At 37.2% G+C, this 21,523-nt stretch overlaps 2 protein-coding genes across 2 annotated transcripts in view; one reads left to right on the top strand and one right to left on the bottom strand.

The window, feature by feature from the left end:
• Msh3 (mutS homolog 3) overlaps nt 1–1,750 on the bottom strand; it is a 192,179-nt gene extending 190,429 nt beyond the window's left edge. The window contains exon 1 of the mRNA XM_077800452.1: nt 1,268–1,750. Within this exon, the coding sequence (XP_077656578.1) occupies nt 1,268–1,750 (483 nt within the window). The remainder of the gene's footprint in view (nt 1–1,267) is intronic.
• On the top strand, nt 1,701–20,555 carry Dhfr (dihydrofolate reductase). Its single transcript, XM_077800457.1, has 6 exons — nt 1,701–1,786; nt 2,145–2,194; nt 3,680–3,785; nt 10,221–10,347; nt 13,740–13,855; nt 20,384–20,555. Exons 1-6 carry the CDS (start codon nt 1,701–1,703, stop codon nt 20,460–20,462), a joined length of 564 nt encoding a protein of 187 aa, XP_077656583.1. The 3' UTR covers nt 20,463–20,555.
• Nucleotides 20,556–21,523: the final 968 nt, after the last annotated feature.

The following is a 21,523-nucleotide window of genomic DNA, read 5'->3' as shown; positions in this document are numbered from 1 at the left end:
AAATACAATATGTTCACCATTAAAGTTGCCACAAGACTATGAACTATCTATTGGCAGGAAACCTGACAAAAATTTAAGTCCTTCACCAAATAGTCTCTAAATGGTAGACACAAAATAAAATTTTGGTGAATTCATGAAAATTAGGTCATCCTTTAAAAAAAAAGGAAAAGAGAGGAGCAATTACTATAGGAAAGAAATGTAAATGAAGAGAACTTTTTAAAGCAGGTTAGTTGGAACTCCATTAAAATGTGGTTTGTGACTAAAATTCAGTCTGTAATCCCCTTCCACACACCCTTAGTTTGGGAAGTGTACAGGGTACCCTAGGGAAGACTCCCTCTTGGGAAAGCCCAGAGGAGGAGGAGGAGGGGGGGGGGGGGGGGGAGAAGGGGAGGGGAAGGGGAAGGGGGAGGGGAAGGGGAAGGGGGAGGGGAGGGGGAAGGGGGGGAAGGAAGGAAGGAAGGAAGGAAGGAAGGAAGGAAGGAAGGAAGGACGGACGGACGGACAAAACAAAAAATCTTAGTTTATTTCACTTAAGATTGGCAAGCAACAGGGACTGGGGTTGTGGCTAAGAGGTACAGCGCTCGCCTAACATGCTTGCTGCACTGGGTTCCATCCTCAGCACCACATAAAAATAAATTAAAGATATTGTGTTCACCTATAACTAAAAAATAATATTAAAAAAAAGACTGGCAAGCAACAGAGTATCCAATGATTAACCATTGGCATTTATAGACACTTTATCCATCCAAATTGAACATCGTGACCACTACTCAGCTTCAGCCCACAGTGATTTGAAATATTCAGCAATGCTGTTCAGTCCTAAGAACTACATATGAGCAGCTTTCTTAAAGTCACCAACCAAGCGTGTGGAGAGAAGCCCCTTTTCAAACATCAGTCCAGGAAAGAAAAGAGGGAGAATTAAAAGACACAAGTATGCCAGACCAACTGGCACTCTCCATTCGTCAGAATGGAAATTCCCTTCAGGTCTCCTCTTAACAACCAGAGGGACCTTGGCCTCAAATCTATTCCCTCAAAATAGGTGATGCAAAAAAAAAAAAAAAAAAAAAAAGAGGTAATGCAATCTCAGCCACACCACGACGTGGACCCAGCTGGGCTTTCCCAGCCTCTGCTTCCCCGGCCCCGCCTCTCCCGTTCTCTTCCGGCCCCATCATCTCGGGGATTCTCGCGCACGGTCGCCACCTCCTCCTATTCCTCTCACAAGCTCCGCCCCACCCGATGGCCCCGCCCCACCCTGGACCGAACCCACCACCAGCGGCGGCAAATGAGGCTGGGCGGTGGACGCTGAGGGCGCTGCGGAGCCGTGGTTTGCCTTCGCGGCGGCTTCCGTGGGAGACGAAGTGGATTTGAGGCTTCCCGTGGAGTGAAAGAATCGGCTCAAAACTGCTTGTCTCCCATGGGCTGGGCCGGCTGCAGAAAGACTGCCCGATACAGGCTTCCGCCGAGACATTGCAGGACGGGTAGTGGTGGCCCGCCTACAGGGCCCAGCCGGTAGCGCGAGCCCGCCGCCGTTCCCGGGAGTCTGCGGGAGCGAGCACGCCGCGACCTTGCCGTGAGGCGGGGCGGAGGCGGGGCCTTGCCTCCTCAAATAAGACAGAGAGGGCGGAGTGGCTATCATTTCGCGCCAAAATCCGAGCGGAATCCGGGTGTAGCTGGGGAGCTGGGTGATCACTGCTGCTGTCATGGTTCGTCCGCTAAACTGCATTGTCGCCGTGTCCCAGAACATGGGCATCGGCAAGAACGGGGACCTGCCCTGGCCCCCGCTCAGGTATCAGCCGGGCTGGAGGTGGGCTGGAGGTGAGGGTATAAAGGCTGCGCTCACTGGCTTTAATCTAGTCACCTGGGCGGGGACGCACAGGGGCCTACTGGCCAACTGGAGCCAGTTCCAAAGGACAAGGGCATGTAGACCCTAGGTGGCCTCCATGGCTACAGCACAAAGCCAAATTGTTGATTTCCCACCGGATCCTGCTTCCCTGCCAAGGCCTCTGCCCTGTGGTGCTCTGGCCTAGGGCAAAGTCCCTGGCCTGGAGAACACCACCCTCTGTGAAGTACAATGTTTGTCATGCATTAGAACCTGAGCCAACCAGATAATGTTTTGAGTAACGCTGTGTTTCTCTAACTTGCAGGAATGAATTCAAGTATTTCCAAAGAATGACGACAACCCCTTCAGTAGAAGGTAATGAAGGCATTTTTAAATGATTGGGATTGTCAAGGATTTTTCTTGAAGTTTTCCAATGCAAATGTTGTTTTAAATGGAAAGCTTCACGTTAATCTGGGATCTTTAATCTTACTAAAAATCTGTCTGAAGTTCCCAAGGTTCATTAAGCGTCCCTTTTTTAAAAATTCTGGGCACATGTACAGTTCAGGTATTGCAAAATTGGCAGCTGAACAGAGGTCTTCACATTGGAGGTTAGCTCTCCAAATGGAGGCCAAAGGAGGTCTTTGGAAGAGCTGCTGGGAGAGATGGTAAACCTGAACTGGGGCAAAGAAGAAGAGAGTGGCTACAGGATCCTCCACATGAGTTATTTGGAATGTAATTATGATGCATGAAGGCATCAATGATGAACTCTCAGCATTTCAGTGTGGGAGAGTCTCAGTGACTAGAAGAATTAAGGAGTGGAGAATGGTGTGCAATTGTGATGAGGATGATTTTGAGTTGTCTGTAAGGACATCCAGGACAATTTCAGAGAGAGCTAGGTGAGTTGAGCTACGGGAGAAAAGAGGATAAACAAAGAAAAAAATATGAAAATGGAGGAATACCCTGCTTAAAACCTAAGAAACGTGTATTTGTGGGTATAGGAAGAGGAATAGCAGAATAAATAAGGAAAGTCAGAGGGATCAGATGCTGCATAACATTAATAAAAGATATAAGGCCCTTGGAATTGGCTATTATGTCGCTAGTAGAGACAAAATGGCAAGAGCGGAAAGCTCCAGGGACATAAATCCCTCTCAAGAATCCTTAAGTATGATCTGATAATATTAATGTTTCTTTGATCCAAATGTCTTGACTCAAGGTTTTTTTTTCCTCCTGAGAAGTCAAAAATGGAATCTATATATATATCAGGTTTTTACAAAAGCATTATCTGTGGAAGTATAATGTTGAAAAGGCAAGAGTTCAACTTAACTTGTTTTAAGATAAATTGAGGAAACTGTTAAGGAACTGTTTTTTTTTAAATATGATGATGGAAATCTACAAAGTACCCAAATATGAATAGTGTAATTATCCAACAATGATAACTACTCATATGCTGAACATTGTTCTAAGTCTAATCCCCCCAACAATTGTAGAGGTAGGCACTATTCTTATCCCTATTTCATAGCCAAGGAAAGTAAGACGGAGGAGTACTCCGATTGATGCCTGGTTAATAACGATAGAATGCATTGGATTAGAACACTTCAACCCAAAATCTTTCCTCTTTACTACATCATACGTAGTTGCAATTGATTATAATTAAATATTGGATACAAGTTGGGTCAAGTCTGAGGGGAAAATAATTACTATATTTAGGTTAGGAAAGATAAATGTAAATTTTGGTAAAGCTGTTTTAATATTTTTAAAGCAAATCCACTAGATGTCACTATGACAAATATCTACATGTATATGATTAAAAATATATGTATAGTCCCAAAATATATTTATCCTTTCCATGTGATTTTATAGGTAAACAGAATCTGGTGATTATGGGTAGGAAGACCTGGTTCTCTATTCCTGAAAAGAATCGACCTTTAAAGGACAGAATTAATATAGTTCTCAGTAGAGAACTCAAGTAAGTACTATAACATAAAGTCACTACAGGAAAGTCATGTTCCATTTATTAAAGTGCATACCAGTATATGACAAGATGAAATAGTATAAAAGTAGCTATTAGTGAAGCTACCTAATATCACAAAGGTGATTACAGAAAATGAATAAGTTGTTACACCACATGGCAACTTATTCTGCTCCTTAAGTGACTAATGGATTTTAACACTTTGAAATGTTATATTAAACATTAAATCTCACTATAGTAATAGATTTGCAAGTTACCTTGAACCTTCAATAAACTTAAATATCAGTTATACAATGTAATCAATAACTTTTTCCTAGTTTCACATAAAATCACAATATCCAAGTTTTGGGAATTGCCAAAATTAAGCAATTATCCTATCTCTTCAGTTGACTTAACACAAACATAAGAAGATGTGAATTTTAGGATGGACGAAAAGTGGTTATAATCTTATGCCCTGCTATTCCTAGTTAACTGGATTACCCGAATATCACTGCACTTGTGTTCATTTCCCCGTGTCTGAAGGTAAAATATTTTAAAGCATTGAAAATGGCTCTAGGGATTGTCTAGAGAAGGGAGCATGTCTAGTTGGTTTCTGCTAACAATGGAGTAGATAGTTCCTGACACCAGAAATGCCTAGGCGAAAAGCAGGGTAGGGAATTATTGCCCCATGAAGTCATCTCCGGTGGCTTCTATGTCATTTACACCACATGTAGTATATCCTGATTTCTATTTTGTTTCTTTTTGTTGATAGTGGCATTGGTCCTAACCTACCAAAATAATTTTCCATACCTCATGGTTTTGCTTTGGTGGAGGGGTAATGCAAATTAAACTTAAGGGAAAGTTTGGGATCAAAATGTTGAGCATTCTTCCTTAAACTAATAGTGTAGTTACCAAAAAGAGTGCAGTATCATAAGGTACTACTTGCTTGACAACAGTGATCATAATGGTCATAATATTCCTTTCCTGCATGTATCAGTTAGGGTTCAACCGGAAAATATTTATCTATATGGAACTTTTTTTTTTTTTTTTTTTTTTTGGGGGAGGCAGTGTCTTGCTAAGTTATCGAGAATGGCCTTGGGCTTAGCAATTCTTCTGCCTCAGCCTCCCAGGTCATAGGATTATTTATTTTTTAAATTTTGAGATAGGGTCTCACTATGTTGCCAAGGCTGGCCTCGAACTTGTGATCCTCCCGCCTCAACCTTCTGAGTCACTATGGATACAGGCACTTTATATCAGTCTTATTGCAAGGAATTGGCTTTCACAGTTGTATGTGAGACCAAAACTCTTTGGAGCAGGCCATTGGGCTGAAATTCTCTAGCCAGGGCTAAGACAACACAGGTAAAATTTCTTCTTCTAGGAAACTTCAGCTCTGTTCTTAAGGCCTTTGAATTGATGAATCAGGCCTAACCAGATTAAAGTCAACTCATTACAGATGTTATCACATCTACAAAATACCTTGGCAGCACCACTTGAAATACTCTTTTAATAACCAGTAACTATGGCCTACCCAAGTTAATATACCCTGGAAAGAAAAAAATTGCACAGCTATAGGCTAACAGATTCAGGTTCATAGAGATTTTCTGCCACATCTGTCCTAGAATGTCATAGGTAAAAAACTAGATTTACCAGGGTGTTTGCATTGATTGCCTCCGGATGATGGGAAATACATTGATATGTGTCCTGCCATCTGCCTTGGTCTTTATGCTATTCCTTCTCCTGGTTGCTAGGATATTCTGATGATATCTTTTCTTCATAGAAACCAAATTCACAGAGTATATTGCCATTCCCAGAGACTTTTAATAACATGAATACTATTCAAGTTTATTTATGACTATCTTCAACTAAAATAAACATAAAGAAATCTCAGTGGGGAGGATGTTCATTTGAGCCAGGATTTCTCCTTAAATGATGAGTCTAATTTTTTTTTTTATGATTCCCCCTGTGGTGTATGTAATTGGGTTTAGCTGCTTCTTACGTATGTATATATAACATTTTTTGGTGTATTTCACTTTTTTTTAGGGCTGAGAAAATTTGAAGTCTTTATTATCAAGCATACCAGAGAAACAGTAATGCCAGTTAGTAAAATATTTTACTAGGGTTTTTTTGTTGTTGTTCTCCTGTCTCCCTGCTTGTTAGCCAGTTCCACACATATACTGAGAACCTGCTGGGTCCTGCACGAAAGGGCAGAGTTTAACAGTCAGAAACCACTATTTTTTGTGCAAGTTTTTAAAGGTACTTAATTTTTTTTTTTAACCTCCTCCCCAGTACAGAAAGAAATTGAATCCTCTAAGTAACCTCAATTCAGTGCCAAACATACTTATTTGTGGTAACTATTTAGTTAATGAGGGATGGGGGAAAGTGTTTTTCCAAAGCTTTCTGGACAAATTGTGACTTTTTAAGAGAACCAAGGATGGAGAGGGTGACTACTAATAGGTCTCTTTTTGTTGTGAACTAGTGGTAGTTGCACAACTCTAAATATACTGAAAATCACCAATTTTTACACTTTAAAAGGGTGAATTGTGTGGTATTGTGATTTATATCACACAAAGCAGGTTTTTAAAGTATTTGGTACCAAAAATTAAGTAAAGAATTTTTACTACAGTGCATCTTGACACCATCTCTAAAAAATCCAAAATATCTTCCATGATTTAAGATGTTGTAAATCATCTTCAATCCATGAAAGTTATCTAAATTTTATATCATGTATATATATTTTTCATCTCACTCTCATATCTTTTCTAGTGATTAAAACACTCTCTGCTTCTTAAAGCCTATCTCTCCAACTCATAAATTTAGCATAGCAAACACTGACAGACCTTGCTTCTTAAATCTACTCTGGTACCTAGTAACTTTGGGGCCTTCAGCAGGTTAAACCTAAAAGTTTGCTAAACCTAAACTTCTTTACATACTAAGTGGATTAATAATGACAGTTTTTGAAGGTTCACTGAAATTTTATATATAAAGTTTCTGCTCACAAGATACCTTACATGTCAGTTCCTACCCCCACACCTTGTAAATTTATAGCTTCTAGAAAATATTAACATGAACAAAATCACAATGAACACATTCATGCTCTCATTTTCTTTTCTTTTTTTTTTTTTAATAATTTTTTTCTTTCTTTCTTTGGTGCTGAGGATCAAACCAGTGCCTCACGTGTGCCAGGCAAGCACTCTACCACTGAGCCACAACCCCATCCCCTCATTTTCATTTTAATATAACACTTTGTTCTTTTTTTCCTTGATTGTGAGACAAAAATTTCATCCTATCTAAATTACTATTTTCTTCAACTCCCACTTTTTTCTAAATTAGTCTGTCATCTCTGTGCTTTTGCACGTCTTTATCTTCTTTGACACCCAGCTAAAGAGTCATTGTTCCCTCTTCACCCCAACCCAGATGATGCACTGTTTCTGGACTCCTGAAGTATCCTCTACGCATCTTCATTGTGTGTCTTTTTCATATGTTATGGCCACTGCTGAGAAATTCTTTTGACTACCATCATGATCTTTTGGGTGCCAGGACTACTGTTTTGTTTTTGAAATCTCTTGTCCCAGTATCTAACATAGATATAGCATAGTAGGGATTCAGAACTCTTCAAAAGGAATGCTCCACAAGTTACTTATAGAAAGAGAATAATCCCACTTGGGAAAAGTTTGCAACCTGTTTTTTTCCCCACTTAATTATTTACAGAAAATAAATTTCTATAAATATCTGTAGTGGTCACATGAGGATAGATCATACTTCAAACAGTTGGTAATTGTTGGAAATCAAATTTTTAAAGGCTGAGTATAAATGGTCTCAAGTTGAACATTATTTCTCAATTCTACATAAGACACCATTCTAGCCTGAGGCTTTTGTGATTAAGTAGTATCCCAGCAGTCCCCAAAGATATCAGGCCAGAATTTGATCTGCCATGCACTTATCTTTCACATCAAGCACAGTGGAAAGGGATAAGGTCTCTATAGCAGCCTGGAGTAATCAGATAAGGCTGCTTGAGGCCAGAGGACATGGGGTAGGGGGGTTGCCTAATCTAAGCCCCAGCATCCCAATGTCTCAGGCCTGGTATCTCAGGCACTTAAAGCCCCTGGTCACCCATTAAATATCTGTTGTAATGTTAGGCTGCTGGAGTTCAACTACCATGCCCACCAATTCCTAGCTGTGTGATCATTGGTTACTTAACCCCTCATCTTTAATCTCACCTGTAAAAAGGAATAGTACCTACGTAAGATTAGTATTTATATTAAGTGGAATGCCTACTGTGTGCATTATATTATTTCATCATCACAAAACTCTTGGTCAGAAACAAGATACCAAGAATACCCACATGGGTCTTGACACAGAATACATGTACTGTTACATACCAGCTCTCCCTTCTTGGAAAATCCAATCTAGATTGGTTTGAAGAAAGATTATAGGCAGGAAATTAGCACTGAAACAAGGCATGATATAAAATGTTTACTATGTGTTATTCACTGTTCTTTTCTACAATGTGTGCTGCAAAGGGACTAACAGACTCAAACATTAGCTGGACTTTTTGCCTGTTCTTTTTTAGCCATCTAGGGGTCTAGTGTTTCCTGTGAAACATTTCTAAACTAATGTTTTAGCAACATTTTGCAGAAGCATTTCCTCCAGCCTTTGCTAAAACGTAAATCTGAAACCAATCCTTAATCAGGTTTTTGCTTTTGCAAACTCACTACAAAGGGCAATGAAATCTTCACAAAATTATCACCCCTTTCTTTGAGGTCCACACCAACCATTTATAACACCTTGGAAGTCATATTGCTATTATACACCCACTTTAAGGATACTGCTTCCTGTCTGAGCATGGTGGCACACACCTGTAATCCCAGTGACTCAAGAGACTAAGCAGGAGGATCACAAATTCAAGGCCAATCTGGACAATTTAGTGAGACCCTGTTTCAAAATGAAGAATTTTAGGAAGTTTCAGGAAGGTAGCTCAATGGTAAAGTGCCCCTGAGTTCAGTCTCTAGTACCACAAATAAAAAAAGAATGCTTCTTTCAGTTTTTCCTCATGTCAGTTCCTGTATCACCATTTTCCATTCTACTCCATCTTTATTATCCATCCTTACTTCAGCATCTTTACTTACTAAAACCACCATGACTATTTCAGTCGTCCTGTACTTTATTAACTAGACTATCTTCTCCAATTCCAAATTTTGTCTTCTAAGTTTTCTCCCTGAACAGCCTAGTCCAACTCAGCCCTTATGACTGCCCTGATTTCTTAAGAGATAGTTCATTTAACTTCACCCTGGTCTCCATTTCTTTTTCTAGCCTGAGTCAAAGTATATTCTTTGCTCTATCCTAACTCCTTTACCAGATGACAAAGAGTGAAATAAGCAAAATAAATTTCAGGAGGAGAGGGAGGATGCAACCAAGAGAATGAATAATCCCCATTAGTTCTTGATTAATCATTGTTATAACCTCTAGTTCAAAGGCAGTTATGTAATCTTTTTAAAGCACCAGCCTAAGACCTTGACATTGAATTGTAATTTTTGTTCCATATCTAATTACTATGAAAGCCTAGTTCTGCATGTTTCCTTATTTATAAAGGGAATTAGACCCCCTCCTCCCTGCCAAAACAATAATTGGTTTGGAGGTTGAGAGAGATTGTTAGTTCACATAAACAGTAAAATTATTGAACTTTTTCCCTTGTGGGTTTTTAATTATATAAGTAGCAAAAAACTGATATTCAAATAGTTCACCCATTTCTGTTTGTTTGGAACAGTAAAGTTTTTTTTTTCCACTCCCCAGAGGTATTAGCAGTTTGAATATTGCTGCAAACTTTTCTACATTCAAACATTCTCTTTCCAATATTTTATTATGAAAATTTTCAAACATACACAAAGAACTTTAAATAGCTGTATACCACCACTTAGATTCTACGAATAACATTTTTTTGTGTTAACTTTATCACATATCCATCTGTTCATTTTGTCTTGTTCATATTTGCATGTCAAAATTAATTGCAGCCTTCTATTCTTCATACATATAATTAACTAGAATTCAGTATTTCTCTACAGTTTTTTTTTTCTTTTAAGGTAAATATTACAATGAGGTGCACAAGTCTTAAATGTACATTTATTAAAGTTTTGATAAATGTGTATACCTGTGTAACCCAGCCCCTATCAAAGATACAGAAAAGATAACCCCCAGAAAGTTGTCTCATGTCCCCTCACAATTCTTTATGCCACTACTTTAGAGACTACTGTTGTGACTTTATATCACATGTGATTTTGATTAACATATGGACCCTAGATGTACAAATGTAGGTAGGTATTGATTGTAGGCCATACTTTTTTTTAAAGGATTCATATTTATGATGATTTTGGTTTTATAATCACTGCTTCCTATTCATATAATTTGATTAATATGGATGGGTTTTACAAAAATTGTATGTAATTCTTTTACTTTTAGAGAACTTCCACAAGGAGCTCATTTTCTTGCCAAAAGTCTGACCGATGCCTTAAAACTTACTGAGCAGCCAGAATTAGCAAGTAAAATAGACATGATTTGGATAGTAGGAGGCAGTTCTGTTTATAAGGTAAGTAGAGTTATCTACAGATAAAAAGAAATGTTCCCTACTTTCTTTTAGTTCTCTTGATATTTAAAGGGAGGTTGGGAGGAAACATTAAGCCATAAGCATAAGAAACAGTACATTATCTCTAAAAAAGTTAGATATTTTGTCATTCTGAATTATTTGATTTTGTCCCTGCAACATAAACTAAATAAAAATGTAAAAGTAAAATGTTTGGTCTATATGAGTCTATTTTCTTTTTATTGACTAATAGTTGTATTTACTTATTGTGTACAACATGTTTTGAAATATGTATACTTTGTGGAATGGCTAAATCAAGCCAATTAGCATATATATATAACACCTCACTTTTTATGGTGAGAACACTTAAAATCATTCTTGAGCCATTTTCAAGAGTACAATATAAGGTTGTTAATAACTATAGTCATCACGTTGCATGATAGACCTTTGGAGCTTATTCTTCCTATTTAACTGAAATTTTGTGTCCCTTAAACAACATCTCCCCACATACCACTTTATTTTCAATTCAAAATACTAGTTAATATTTACAGCTTAAGAATCATTCTAAATGTCTCCCCAAGATTTGCATTTGCACTGTACTAGTTTCTACCCCCACCCCCATCCCCATGCCCTAAATAAGCTGTTATGTACCTTCTCTTACAGGATGAAAATCTCACTGAGAAAAGAGTAGGGGTCTAGTTGATATATACTAACTAGATATATATGAATTTGTTAAAAGCAGAAAGCTTTTCCTCCATAATTTTCATTTAATGTAAGGACATAAGAGAAGGGTTTCATGATTTCGGATCAAAAGGGTAAATAGTTGGGCTGGGGATGTGGCTCAAGTGGTAGCACGCTCACCTGGCATGCGTGCGGCCCTGGTTCAATCCTCAGCACCACATACAAAGATGTTGTGTCTGCCAAAAACTAAAAAATAAATATTAAAAAATTCTCTCTCTCTTTCCTTCTCTCTCTCTCTCTTTAAAAAAAAGGGGGGGTAAATAGTGTGTTAAAGAAGAATTCTTTTTCCTGATACAAATTGACTTCCAGCTTTTAAAAAAAAAAAAAAAATGAGGATACTAAATAGAATTCTTTGGCTCTTGACCTGGGTATAGTGCTGAGGCAAGAGGATATTAAGTTCAAAGCCAGCCTCAGCAACAGCAAGGCACTAAGCACCTCAGTGAGACCCTGTCTCTAAATCTCTAAATAAAAAGGACTGAGAATGTTGATGAGTGCCCCTGAGTTCAATCCCTGGTACACCCCACTCCCCAAAAAAAGCACTATTGAAAGGGTAACATTTAGAAGGAAAAGAAAAATCAGTCCCTACCTTTTGGGGTTTAGGGTAAAATATATACTGAAATTATTTGAGAAAGAAGAGGTATTCCAGGATCTTAGAAGGGATTATAAAAACTCTCAGTTTCTTATGTTCCTGATTCCACAATCTCTTATTTTTTCCCCATTGTAATAAGGGGAAATGAACATTTTTCTTCTTTAATCTTTCCATCCACATATGAATTTCTTCTAGAAAACAAGTTCATTTTATTATCACATTTTGAGTGACTCAAATCGTATCACTTGAAAATGTACTTTTTAATAAGCACTAAGTACTTAAAAGCATGTATATAAAATGACTTTTGTATAAGGAAATAAAGCCTTCAGGTGATTTGCGTTATTCACGTGCCTCTCATCACAGCTGCTCATCAGTCATTCAGGCTGATCTTCCCAAGTACCACATAAATAAAGTTTCATTGGAACACAGCCCCACTTGTTTGTTTAGTGTCATCTGTGGCTGCTTCTGCCTATAAAAGTAAGAAACCGTATGACCCTCAAACCCTAAAGTGTTTACTGCCTGACTCTTCACAGAAAGTTTGCCTCACACCATCAACTTTGATACAGAACATAAAATGCTGCTGTGATTGGTTAATCCCACTCAGTTGTTCTGGGTTTTGTTTGTTTGTTTTGTTTTTTTGTTTTTTGTACAGTAAGAATTACTAGGGGCTAGGAATGTAGCTCAGTGGTAGAATGCCTACCTAGCATGCATGAGGCCCTGGGTTCAATCCCTAGCACCATACAAAAAAAGAATAGAATATTTATTTGGTTGTAGCAAAGATAACAATGGTTTAATACAAATGTAAGTATTCAAAATAAAATTTGTACAGTGTCCCACTCAGTTTTTCTGGGTTTTTGGTTTGTTTGTTTTTTGGTTTGTTTTGTTTTGTTTTTGTATAGTAAGAATTACTAGGGGCTGGGAATGTAGCTCAGTGGTAGAATGCCTACCTAGCATGCATGAGGCCCTGGATTCAATCCCTAGCACCACACACACACACACAAAAAGAATATTTATTTGGTTGTAGCAAAGATAACAATGGTTTAATATAAATGTAAGTTTTCAAAATAAAATTTGTTCAGTTCCCTTATTTGGAACTTTAAGAATAACAAACACCTGGAATTTTACATATGTATGTAGGCATATAAAAATATTTTTTCTTTTAATCTATACATGTTTGAGAATCGAGTTATTACTGCAAAGCAAAATACACAAAAAGCGTTATTGCTTTGTTGGGTCTGTAAAGGATTCAAACTGTTTATTAAAATGTTTAAGATATTTGTTTGAGAGCAATCCTTTCCGTAGAAACTGTCAAAGAACTGTAAATAGTAGTTAGAAAAATCATTTAACAAAAAAGGCTATAGTTGTTAGCAACAAGAGACATGTTAAATTACTGTATTGAGGAAAGAAAGCAATATTAAATTTTACATGAGTATACTGAGTAGGCCCTTGGTGTTCAGTAGTCAAGATCACATGAAACTGTACTGTCTTGTATGGATATACATATGTAAGTTTTTCTTTGGAAAATAACTTGATAACTTTGGATTAATGTCCTTTATTTATTTATTTATTTATTTATTTTTGGTGGCCCTGGGCCTTACACATTCAGATTAACTCTCTTTTTTTCAATATTTTATTAGTTGTTGATGGATCTTTATTTATTTTCATGTGGTGCTGAAAATCAAACCCAGTGCCTCACACATGCTAGGCAAGTGCTCTACCGCTGAGCCACAACTCCAGCCCCAGATTAACTCTTAAAAGAGCAGCTAAAGGAAAACAACCAAACTGAATTCTTAAATTAAAAAGTATTTCTCATAAGCAAACTAGAGACCAGAATATAATAATTATCGATTATGATTAGTTCCATTCTTAAGGTAACTAAGGCACATTTTAGAGGATCCCAGATTTAAGAATAGGGTATTTATGTAGTATACTTTGGCAGTAATAAACAAGTCTTTAAGGCCTAGTATAAGGCATTTCTTTCGTAACTAAAACAAACAAAAATCTTAGAGTGTCTATGTCTTATGATATAGATTAAGGAAAGTGATGCCTTTTTTGTTTTGTTTCAAAGGAAGCCATGATTCAACCAGGTCATATTAAACTGTTTGTGACAAGGATCATGCAGGAATTTGAAAGTGACACGTTTTTCCCAGAAATTGATTTGGAGAAATATAAACTTCTTCCAGAGTAAGTATAAAGTTCTTATTAAAGCGCTTTTGGACTTTCTATGTAAGAATTATAGGAAAGAACATTTTCTTCTTTCAGATTGAGTTCAGGGTAGGAATGTGTTATTGTATATAGATAAAGTTAGGAATCTTTAGACGTCTTCAGTATACTTGGAAATGCTCAGGTTTTAATGATGTCAATAAAATCTAGAATTAATGTATTCAGTTCATCCTAGGAGAATCAGACATGTCCTAGGCACTGGGGAAATAGTGTTGACTAGGCCTGATGATATTGCTGACCCCCTGGAGATACACTTTCTAGTCAGGGGGAGTGACAAGTGACAGTCATCAAAAGAGGTGTTGGGTAGAGAACTAAAACATTGGGATATGATAGACATGCAGTAGTCTGAGAAGTCCTCTCAGAAGAATGACATCCATAGTGAGATCTAAATGTGAAGAAGCCAGCCATGTAATAGCAAGAAGAGAATTCCAGGAACCAGAAATAGCTAGTTCAGAGGCTGAGGCAGAAATGAGGTTGGCCTCTTCCCTGAGTTTGACAGCTACTGTGGCCAGTGGGAGCAAGGGGGAGGCCAACAAGGGTCAAACTGGGTGCAGGTTTAGAGAGTCTGAAAGGAGAGTGACAATGTTCTAGCTGCTTTATGGGAATGGACTGCAGGGGGATAAGAGTGAAGCAAGGAGACCAGTTAGTAATTCAGATGAAGGTTGAGGGGACTCAGATAAAGGTGGTAGCAATAGTGGAGATGGAGAGAAGTTATACTTGCCTTCCTGTGCAGTTGTGACTCCAGCATGAGGCTGCTAAATCTTGAAAGCTCACAACATTTTTAGTTTAAAAGCACATTTCAGCCATATTCTATAGAGAGAAAAAGATTAATTATATCAACCCTTTTAGACCAGCTTTTAGAGCATTCTTTCAGATGTTCTCAGTTGTATCTAGTAATTATCCCTTGAGTGTGAGTTTGTTTTTGAAATGCCCCCTAAATGAACCTTCAGAGCAAAGTCAATAAATGGATGGCCAAGCTTTAGAATAATAGTCTATTACTCTACGGAGTAATAGCCTTGGATCAAATGAAGTGAATGATTTTTCTTGAGCTCTTAACTCTAAAGAAAACTGAAAAGTATAAGAACTCTAAGCAGCTGAAATACAGGCTTTTGCTTAGGCTCCAAAGGTGACTACTTAGAAAAATTACATTTGGAAATTTTTTATAAATTTATGTAAATATCAATTGTTTAACTTTGTCATACCTTACGTATTTTCTCTTCTGCTTTAATTACTGAGTGTCACATTATATGGATATTGAACTCAACTTTTCTTCATTTCTTACCTTTCTCTTTGCTGCTAACAACTGTGTGAATCAGCTTCATTTAAATACCTTTCCATCTTTCCAGAAAGCAAGTTGTGATTTTGATAGGTGTCATCTGTAGGTTACTCTGGAGAGTATTACCATTTCAATATTAAGTCTTCCAGACTTTGAGCCAGTGATGTCTTTCCACTTACTTAGGTCCTCTTTAATTTCTGTCAGTAAAATTTTGGTTGTATGTCTTGTACTTCTTTGTTAATGTTTAATTCCTTTTATTTTTCCTTTTATTTCCTGTGTGTTGCTAGTGTTTAGAAATACAAGTGATTTGGGTTTATTAATCTGATATCCTACAACCTTGCTGAACTCAATAGTTCTAATTGTTAGTAAATTTCTTAGGATTTTATTTATAAGGTATAATGTCATTTGCAAATAGAGATAGTTTAATTTCTAGTTTAGATTTTTTTTATTTCTTGCTTAATTGCCTGACTAGAACTTCAGTATGATGTTATCTGGAAGATGAAAAGATCAGATGTCTTAGAGGGTAATGATTTAGTCTTCCTCGATAAAGTATAGTAGCTTTGAGTTGTCACACATGTCCTTTATCAGACTGAGGAAGATTCCTTCTATTTCTAGTTCATCTAGTATTTTTTTCATGAAGGGGTGTTGGATTTTGCCATGTAACTTTCTAAGTCTGTTAGGTGATCATGTGTTCTTTGTCTTTTGCTAATTAATAATTTAATATACCATCAATACACTATATTACCTTCACTGATTTTCATGGTAATCTTGCATTTCTGGGATAAACTTCACTTGGTAATTGTGTATAAGCCTTTTTATATGTTGCTAGATTCAATTTGCTAGAATTTTGTTGAGAATTTTACATTTGTAATCAAAAGGGATATTGAGCTTCTTTGTTATGTCTTCACCTGGATTTGGTATCAGGATAACACTAACCTCACAAAATGAGCTGGAAAGTGTTCATTTTTCTGTTGTTTTTCAGAAGAGTCTTTGAAGGAAACTCTTCCACTGCAAGTTGTGATGGTCCTCTGTACTTTTGGGCCTGTACTAACATCACAACAGCCCCCTTAACATGGGGTAGAGGGAATTTCTAAAGGGGAAAACAAGGAGAAGAGAAAAAGGAAACCTGCGAAGTAAATGTACTTTGTCCCTAAAGTCTGTAACCATGCTCAATTCTAGAGCTTTCTCTCCAAATCTGTCTACATTAGAGAACTTATCGTTCCCTACTCTCCAAAAGTGAGCTTTGATCACTTTTTACCTTTTCCCCACAGTAACCCCTTAGTTTGGACCCCCATTTTCTTGTGTTTGTATAGGTTTCAGTTCAAACACAGTCTTTTATTAACACCATACTTTTTGGTTTAAAAAAAAAGAAAGCAATAGTATAATGAAATAAAAATGACATCGAGAACTATTGTGAGATGAAAAGAGAATAAAATTAGAAAATAGATAAAGCCACAAATGGTAGACACCGAAGAGCAGAAGTTAATATTAACAAAATAAGATGGTTTTACTTTGTTGCTGCCTTTTTTCCCATAGGTCATTTTCTGTGCAATTATTCTTTCAACCACACTATGCTAGCCTGTCCTCTCAAGCTCTGTCCTCATTCATCTTGGAAGAAATTTTTCTATCTCAGACTGTCACATGAAGGCCCAACCCAGCCAGCAGGCCCAAGTGTTTTATATCAGCAGTTTTCTGTTTAATGAGCTCCAAACAGAATTTGCTGTCCACTTAAAAACCTTCCATGTGACCACCTAGTCAAAGATAAAGACCAAAACAGGCCTTTAGAGTCTATAATTGTCTGTTTTCATTACTATAATGAAATACCTGAGGCAGGCTAACTTTAGAAAAAAAGGTTTATTTGGCTCACAGTTATGGAGGTTCAAAGGCATGCTGCTGGCATCAGCTCAGTACTGGTGAGAATCTAAGGGCGGGGGCACACTTGGGAAGAAGAGATCACATCTCAAAATAAGAAGCCAGAGAGAGAGTAGAATCCTACAGTCCCTTCCATGGGCATACTTCTAATTAATCTGAGTTCTTCCCACCAAGGGTCGTCATCGTTGTCATGTAGTCCCTGTCCCCCTGCCCCCAGTTAAAGGTCCATAAAGACACCTCCCAATATTACCTCACTAAGGACCAACACGTGAACCCTTCAGGGACAAACCATATCCAAACTATAACAGAAGTGGTAATTGGCTCCAGAGCTGACACAGGAAAACCTTATAGGTGGAAGTAGATTTCAGGTGAACTGATGTCTCCTCTTCTGACCCCACTACTTCCTGACTGTCCAAGTTCCTGGCATATTTGTCCACAGTATTTTTATATCCCTTCCCTCCAACACCTGTGCTTCCTGGTTTTATTTTAGCTGCAATTTGTTTTTTATGGGAAACTGTTTCAGGAACTCTGTTTACCTCTTAAACCTTCCATCAAATCGTCTCTGGGTTATTCTTGTGGCGCTTTGTCAGTTTAGATCTGATATTGATTCTTACTTATTGGCTTTCTTGGTGCCTGAAGGTGCTAAATGGGGAGTCTCTGGGTGGGTGGTTCCTAACAAATAGGTGGTATTTCCAAATCCTGTCAGACTTGAACTCAGCATCCAAGTGTGGATCTCAGACAGTTTGCTCTTTAAAAAGTTTGGAATGATGATTAGGAAATGTAATTATAACTGTTATTAAAATAGACTGAATGTGTAGATATTAGAGAAAGAAAAATGAAACAAGCAGAAATAAATTTTATTTTCACAGAGAAGATTTACATTAATACCATGGCTACTGATCATATTCAGCCAAAAGCACAGTCATTTTAAGTGTTATTATTCATGATTTTAGAAAGAACTTCTTACTGCTTTGTTTTTGTCTTATTAACTGACAGTCTTGACACTCCTGAGAATTTTACACATGAAAAAAAAATATGTAAATGTTACTCTTCATGACTCATTTCAAAGAGACTAAAATTATGGTTTAAAATTGGCCTAGTAAAAATCATTTGTTCAAAAAAAAAAAAAAGAGGCTACTACTAAAATAGTGGGACAGCAATAGCTAAGGAAATGGTTGCTAAATAAAAACATAGCTAACAAAAATTAATGCTTATTTTTACTGAGCAATGTTTATGTATATTATGAGAGAAAAAGTTTTCCTGTATCACCCTTGTCTAATAGTTAGGGGACAAAATAAACCAGTAGTAATGGGTAGCATTTGTGGAAAACTTACTGGGTCAGGCGTAGTGCTGAATTCTTTACCATAATGAGAATTCTTTACCATAATGAAGCCTTTTTTATACCAGTCAGGCCTGGAGATAGGGTCACACAGCAAATCCAGGGACACTCACAGAGTGAATGTTAAACAGCTGCTGCTGACCCCCACTGGAGCAAATGGGTGCAGCCTCCAGGACACTAAGAAAGCACACTAAGATCTAGAGTGACATAAAAATATTGATAGGAGGCAGAATGGTCAGAGCAGTCTTCAGCTGACAACCTGGGGTTTTTTGTTTTTGTTTTTGTTTTGCATTGTACTTTTTTACTTGACGAGTTATTAAGTTGTGAAAAAAGAAGTGTGTGTGTTGAGGGGGAGGGATAATAGGCTTTCCCTCCCCTCAAGCAAACAAAAGTGAATTTATTATCATTAACAAAAGTGAATTATTATCATAAGTGTGGGTTGGGTTGGGTTACCCTCCAGATAAAGAATAATTAGAGTGAGGATTGTTAAGTATTGACTGGGAGATGCTTTTAGGAGACTTTTTTTTTAATTTGTTCAAATTAGTTATACATGACTGTAGGATGCATTTTGACACATTGTACACAAATGGAGCACAACCTCTCCTTCCTCTGGCTGAATATGGTGTAGAGTCACACCAGTAGTGTAATCATACATGTATGTAGGGTAATAATGTCCATCTCATTCCACCATCCTTCCCATACCACACCTCCTCCCCTCTGCACAATCTAAATTTCCTTCATTCTCCCCGCCCCCCCACCCCATTGTGGATTAGCATCTGCTTATCAGAGAAGACATTCCATCTTTGGTTTTGGGGTTTTGGTTTATTTCGCTTAGCATGATATCATCTAGCTCCATTCATTTACCTGCAAATGCCATAATTGCATTCTTCTTTAAAGCTGAGTAATAGTCCATTATGTGTATGTACCACATTTTCTTTATCCATTCATCTGTTGAAGGGTATTTAGGTTGGTTCCATAGTTTAGCTATTGTGAGTTGAGCTGTTGTAAACATTGATGTGGTTATGTCACTGTAGTATAAGCTGTTTTTAAGTCTTTGGGGTATAAACCAAGGAGTGGGATAGCTGGGTCAGATAGTGGTTCCACTCTAAGTTTTCTGAGGAATCTTCAGACTGCTTTCCATAGTGGTTGCACCAATTTACAGTCCCACCAGCAATGTATGAGTGTGCCTTTTTCCCACATCGTCACCAACACTTACTGTTGCTTGTATTCTTGATGATTGCCATTCTGACTGGAGTGAGAAGGAATCTTAGAGTAGTTTTGATTTGCATTTCTGTAATCACTAGAGATGTTGAACATCTTTTCATGTTTGATAGTTGTAGTTCTTCTGTGAAGTATCTCTTCAGTTCCTTAGCCCATTTATTGATTGGTTACAACCTGGGTTTTGAATGGGAAACTAAAGGGAGTAAAGAGTCAAGTGAGAGGGAAGAGGAAAGATTGAATTCATCCTGATTCTAGCCAAGAAATTGCAGTGTGCCATACATTGCAGAATTAGAGCCTTATGATGCACATCTCTTGACTAAACAGGAATTGAGAATCTGTCACCATGCCAGACACATGACTTCGGTTTTTGCTTTAAACAACTATAGATTATATTTCATTTTCTTTTGCTTACATAAGAAATTTTTATCAGCTATAAAACTTACAAAGAATTCTTAGGAATTTTCATATTCCCTTGATGACAGAATAGAAATATACTAGGGAACTGCTATGGTGGTTAGTTTTTGAGGAAAGAATTAGGAATCAGAAGAAAAGGAGGAGAAATCACAACTTTCATTTTCTAAATTTATATACATAGTTTTGTAGGGTTTTTTTCTTATTATTTGCATATGTATTGTATTTGCCTGATATTTGTCTACCTTAACAGTGGCTTACCTACAAGAAGAAAAATCTTACCTTGCTTTATCACTGTTGATGCCTTTTGATTGAGATTCAGGGAAGCTATGTTTTTGAGGGATTAATTATACTTCTTTTTCTTTTACAGATACCCAGGTGTTCTTTCTGAGGTCCAGGAGGAGAAAGGCATTAAGTACAAATTTGAAGTATATGAAAAGACTGATTAATGTGAAGATGTTTTCTGATTTATTTCATGTTATCCCTCCCTCTAAAAAATTCTGTATTTTTACATTAGAATAAAAAGACTTGTGTGGACTTTAGATCTATGGTTAATGATTTCTAAGCAGCATGTTTTATTCTCCATCAGTCTTACTAGGTCATATTAAATACCATTTAGGAAGCATTTCTTGCTATAAGTTTCCTTCATTGGCTCTCCCCCAAAGTCTGGACTGAGTACCTAACACCTGCCTACCTATCTGCAAGACAGCTGCAGTCAACTTATAGCATGAGTTGGCACCAGGGTCCTTAGAGATAGGAGCTAGATAGATTAGTCCAAAGGGCAGAAATGGATTATAAACAGAAGTGCTAGAACTCATTTTTTTTTTAAGAAAATTAGATCAAGGTTAAAAACTGTGAATTTTTTTTTTCACATCCTACTTCTAAATAAACATTGTTTTCACTCAGGGAATGAGTAAATTAAGAACTCAAATATGGACAATAAAGAAGCAAGTAGGAGATTACCAAAAGGAAAACTCTGAGACCTTTAAAATTTGTTTTTGATCTTCATTGAGATTCCAGGAGATACTACATTGATGGGCTGCTCTTTGCAAAAGAAAATGTAATAACAAGTATAATAGCAGCAATTAAAAATTCTAAGAGATAATTGAGAATGGATATTTATTGCTAGAAACCAAAATCAGTAAGTTAGAAACTAAACCTTACAAAATGCACTGTAAAACCTGTCTGAGCTATCATGTTAGCAAAGATTTAGAAAACTAGGTATGCAAAAGAAATGGCATTTTCTGCCTTGTAAGCTTATACCACCATTTAAAGTGCAAGTTAGCAATATCAATTCAAATTCAGAAGATTCTGGATTTGGACCCAGATCTTCCACATCTAGAACTCAATCCTGAGCAAAGAGACGGACTCCAGAATATTTGTTGTAGCATTCTCTTGTAAACTTGGAAAGAGCCCAAATGTCAATAAATAAAGAAATGAATAACTAATGTGTCTATAAATTTTATTTTTAATTCTGCAACAGTTAAAAAGAATGAGATACTATCAGAAT

Source organism: Urocitellus parryii, chromosome 1, assembly GCF_045843805.1.
Source record: "Urocitellus parryii isolate mUroPar1 chromosome 1, mUroPar1.hap1, whole genome shotgun sequence".
NCBI classification, from domain to species: Eukaryota; Metazoa; Chordata; class Mammalia; order Rodentia; family Sciuridae; genus Urocitellus; species Urocitellus parryii.
This window is presented reverse-complemented; position numbering and strand designations above follow the sequence as displayed.

What these genes read in the sequence shown, in the direction of transcription:
- Dhfr (XM_077800457.1), top strand. Translation starts at nt 1,701, where the DNA reads ATGGTTCGTCCGCTAAACTGCATTGTCGCCGTGTCCCAGAACATGGGC. An exon ending in CTGCCCTGGCCCCCGCTCAG is followed by an intron (nt 1,787 to 2,144) that starts GTATCAGCCGGG and finishes TCTAACTTGCAG; the next exon opens with GAATGAATTCAAGTATTTCC. An exon ending in GACAACCCCTTCAGTAGAAG is followed by an intron (nt 2,195 to 3,679) that starts GTAATGAAGGCA and finishes GTGATTTTATAG; the next exon opens with GTAAACAGAATCTGGTGATT.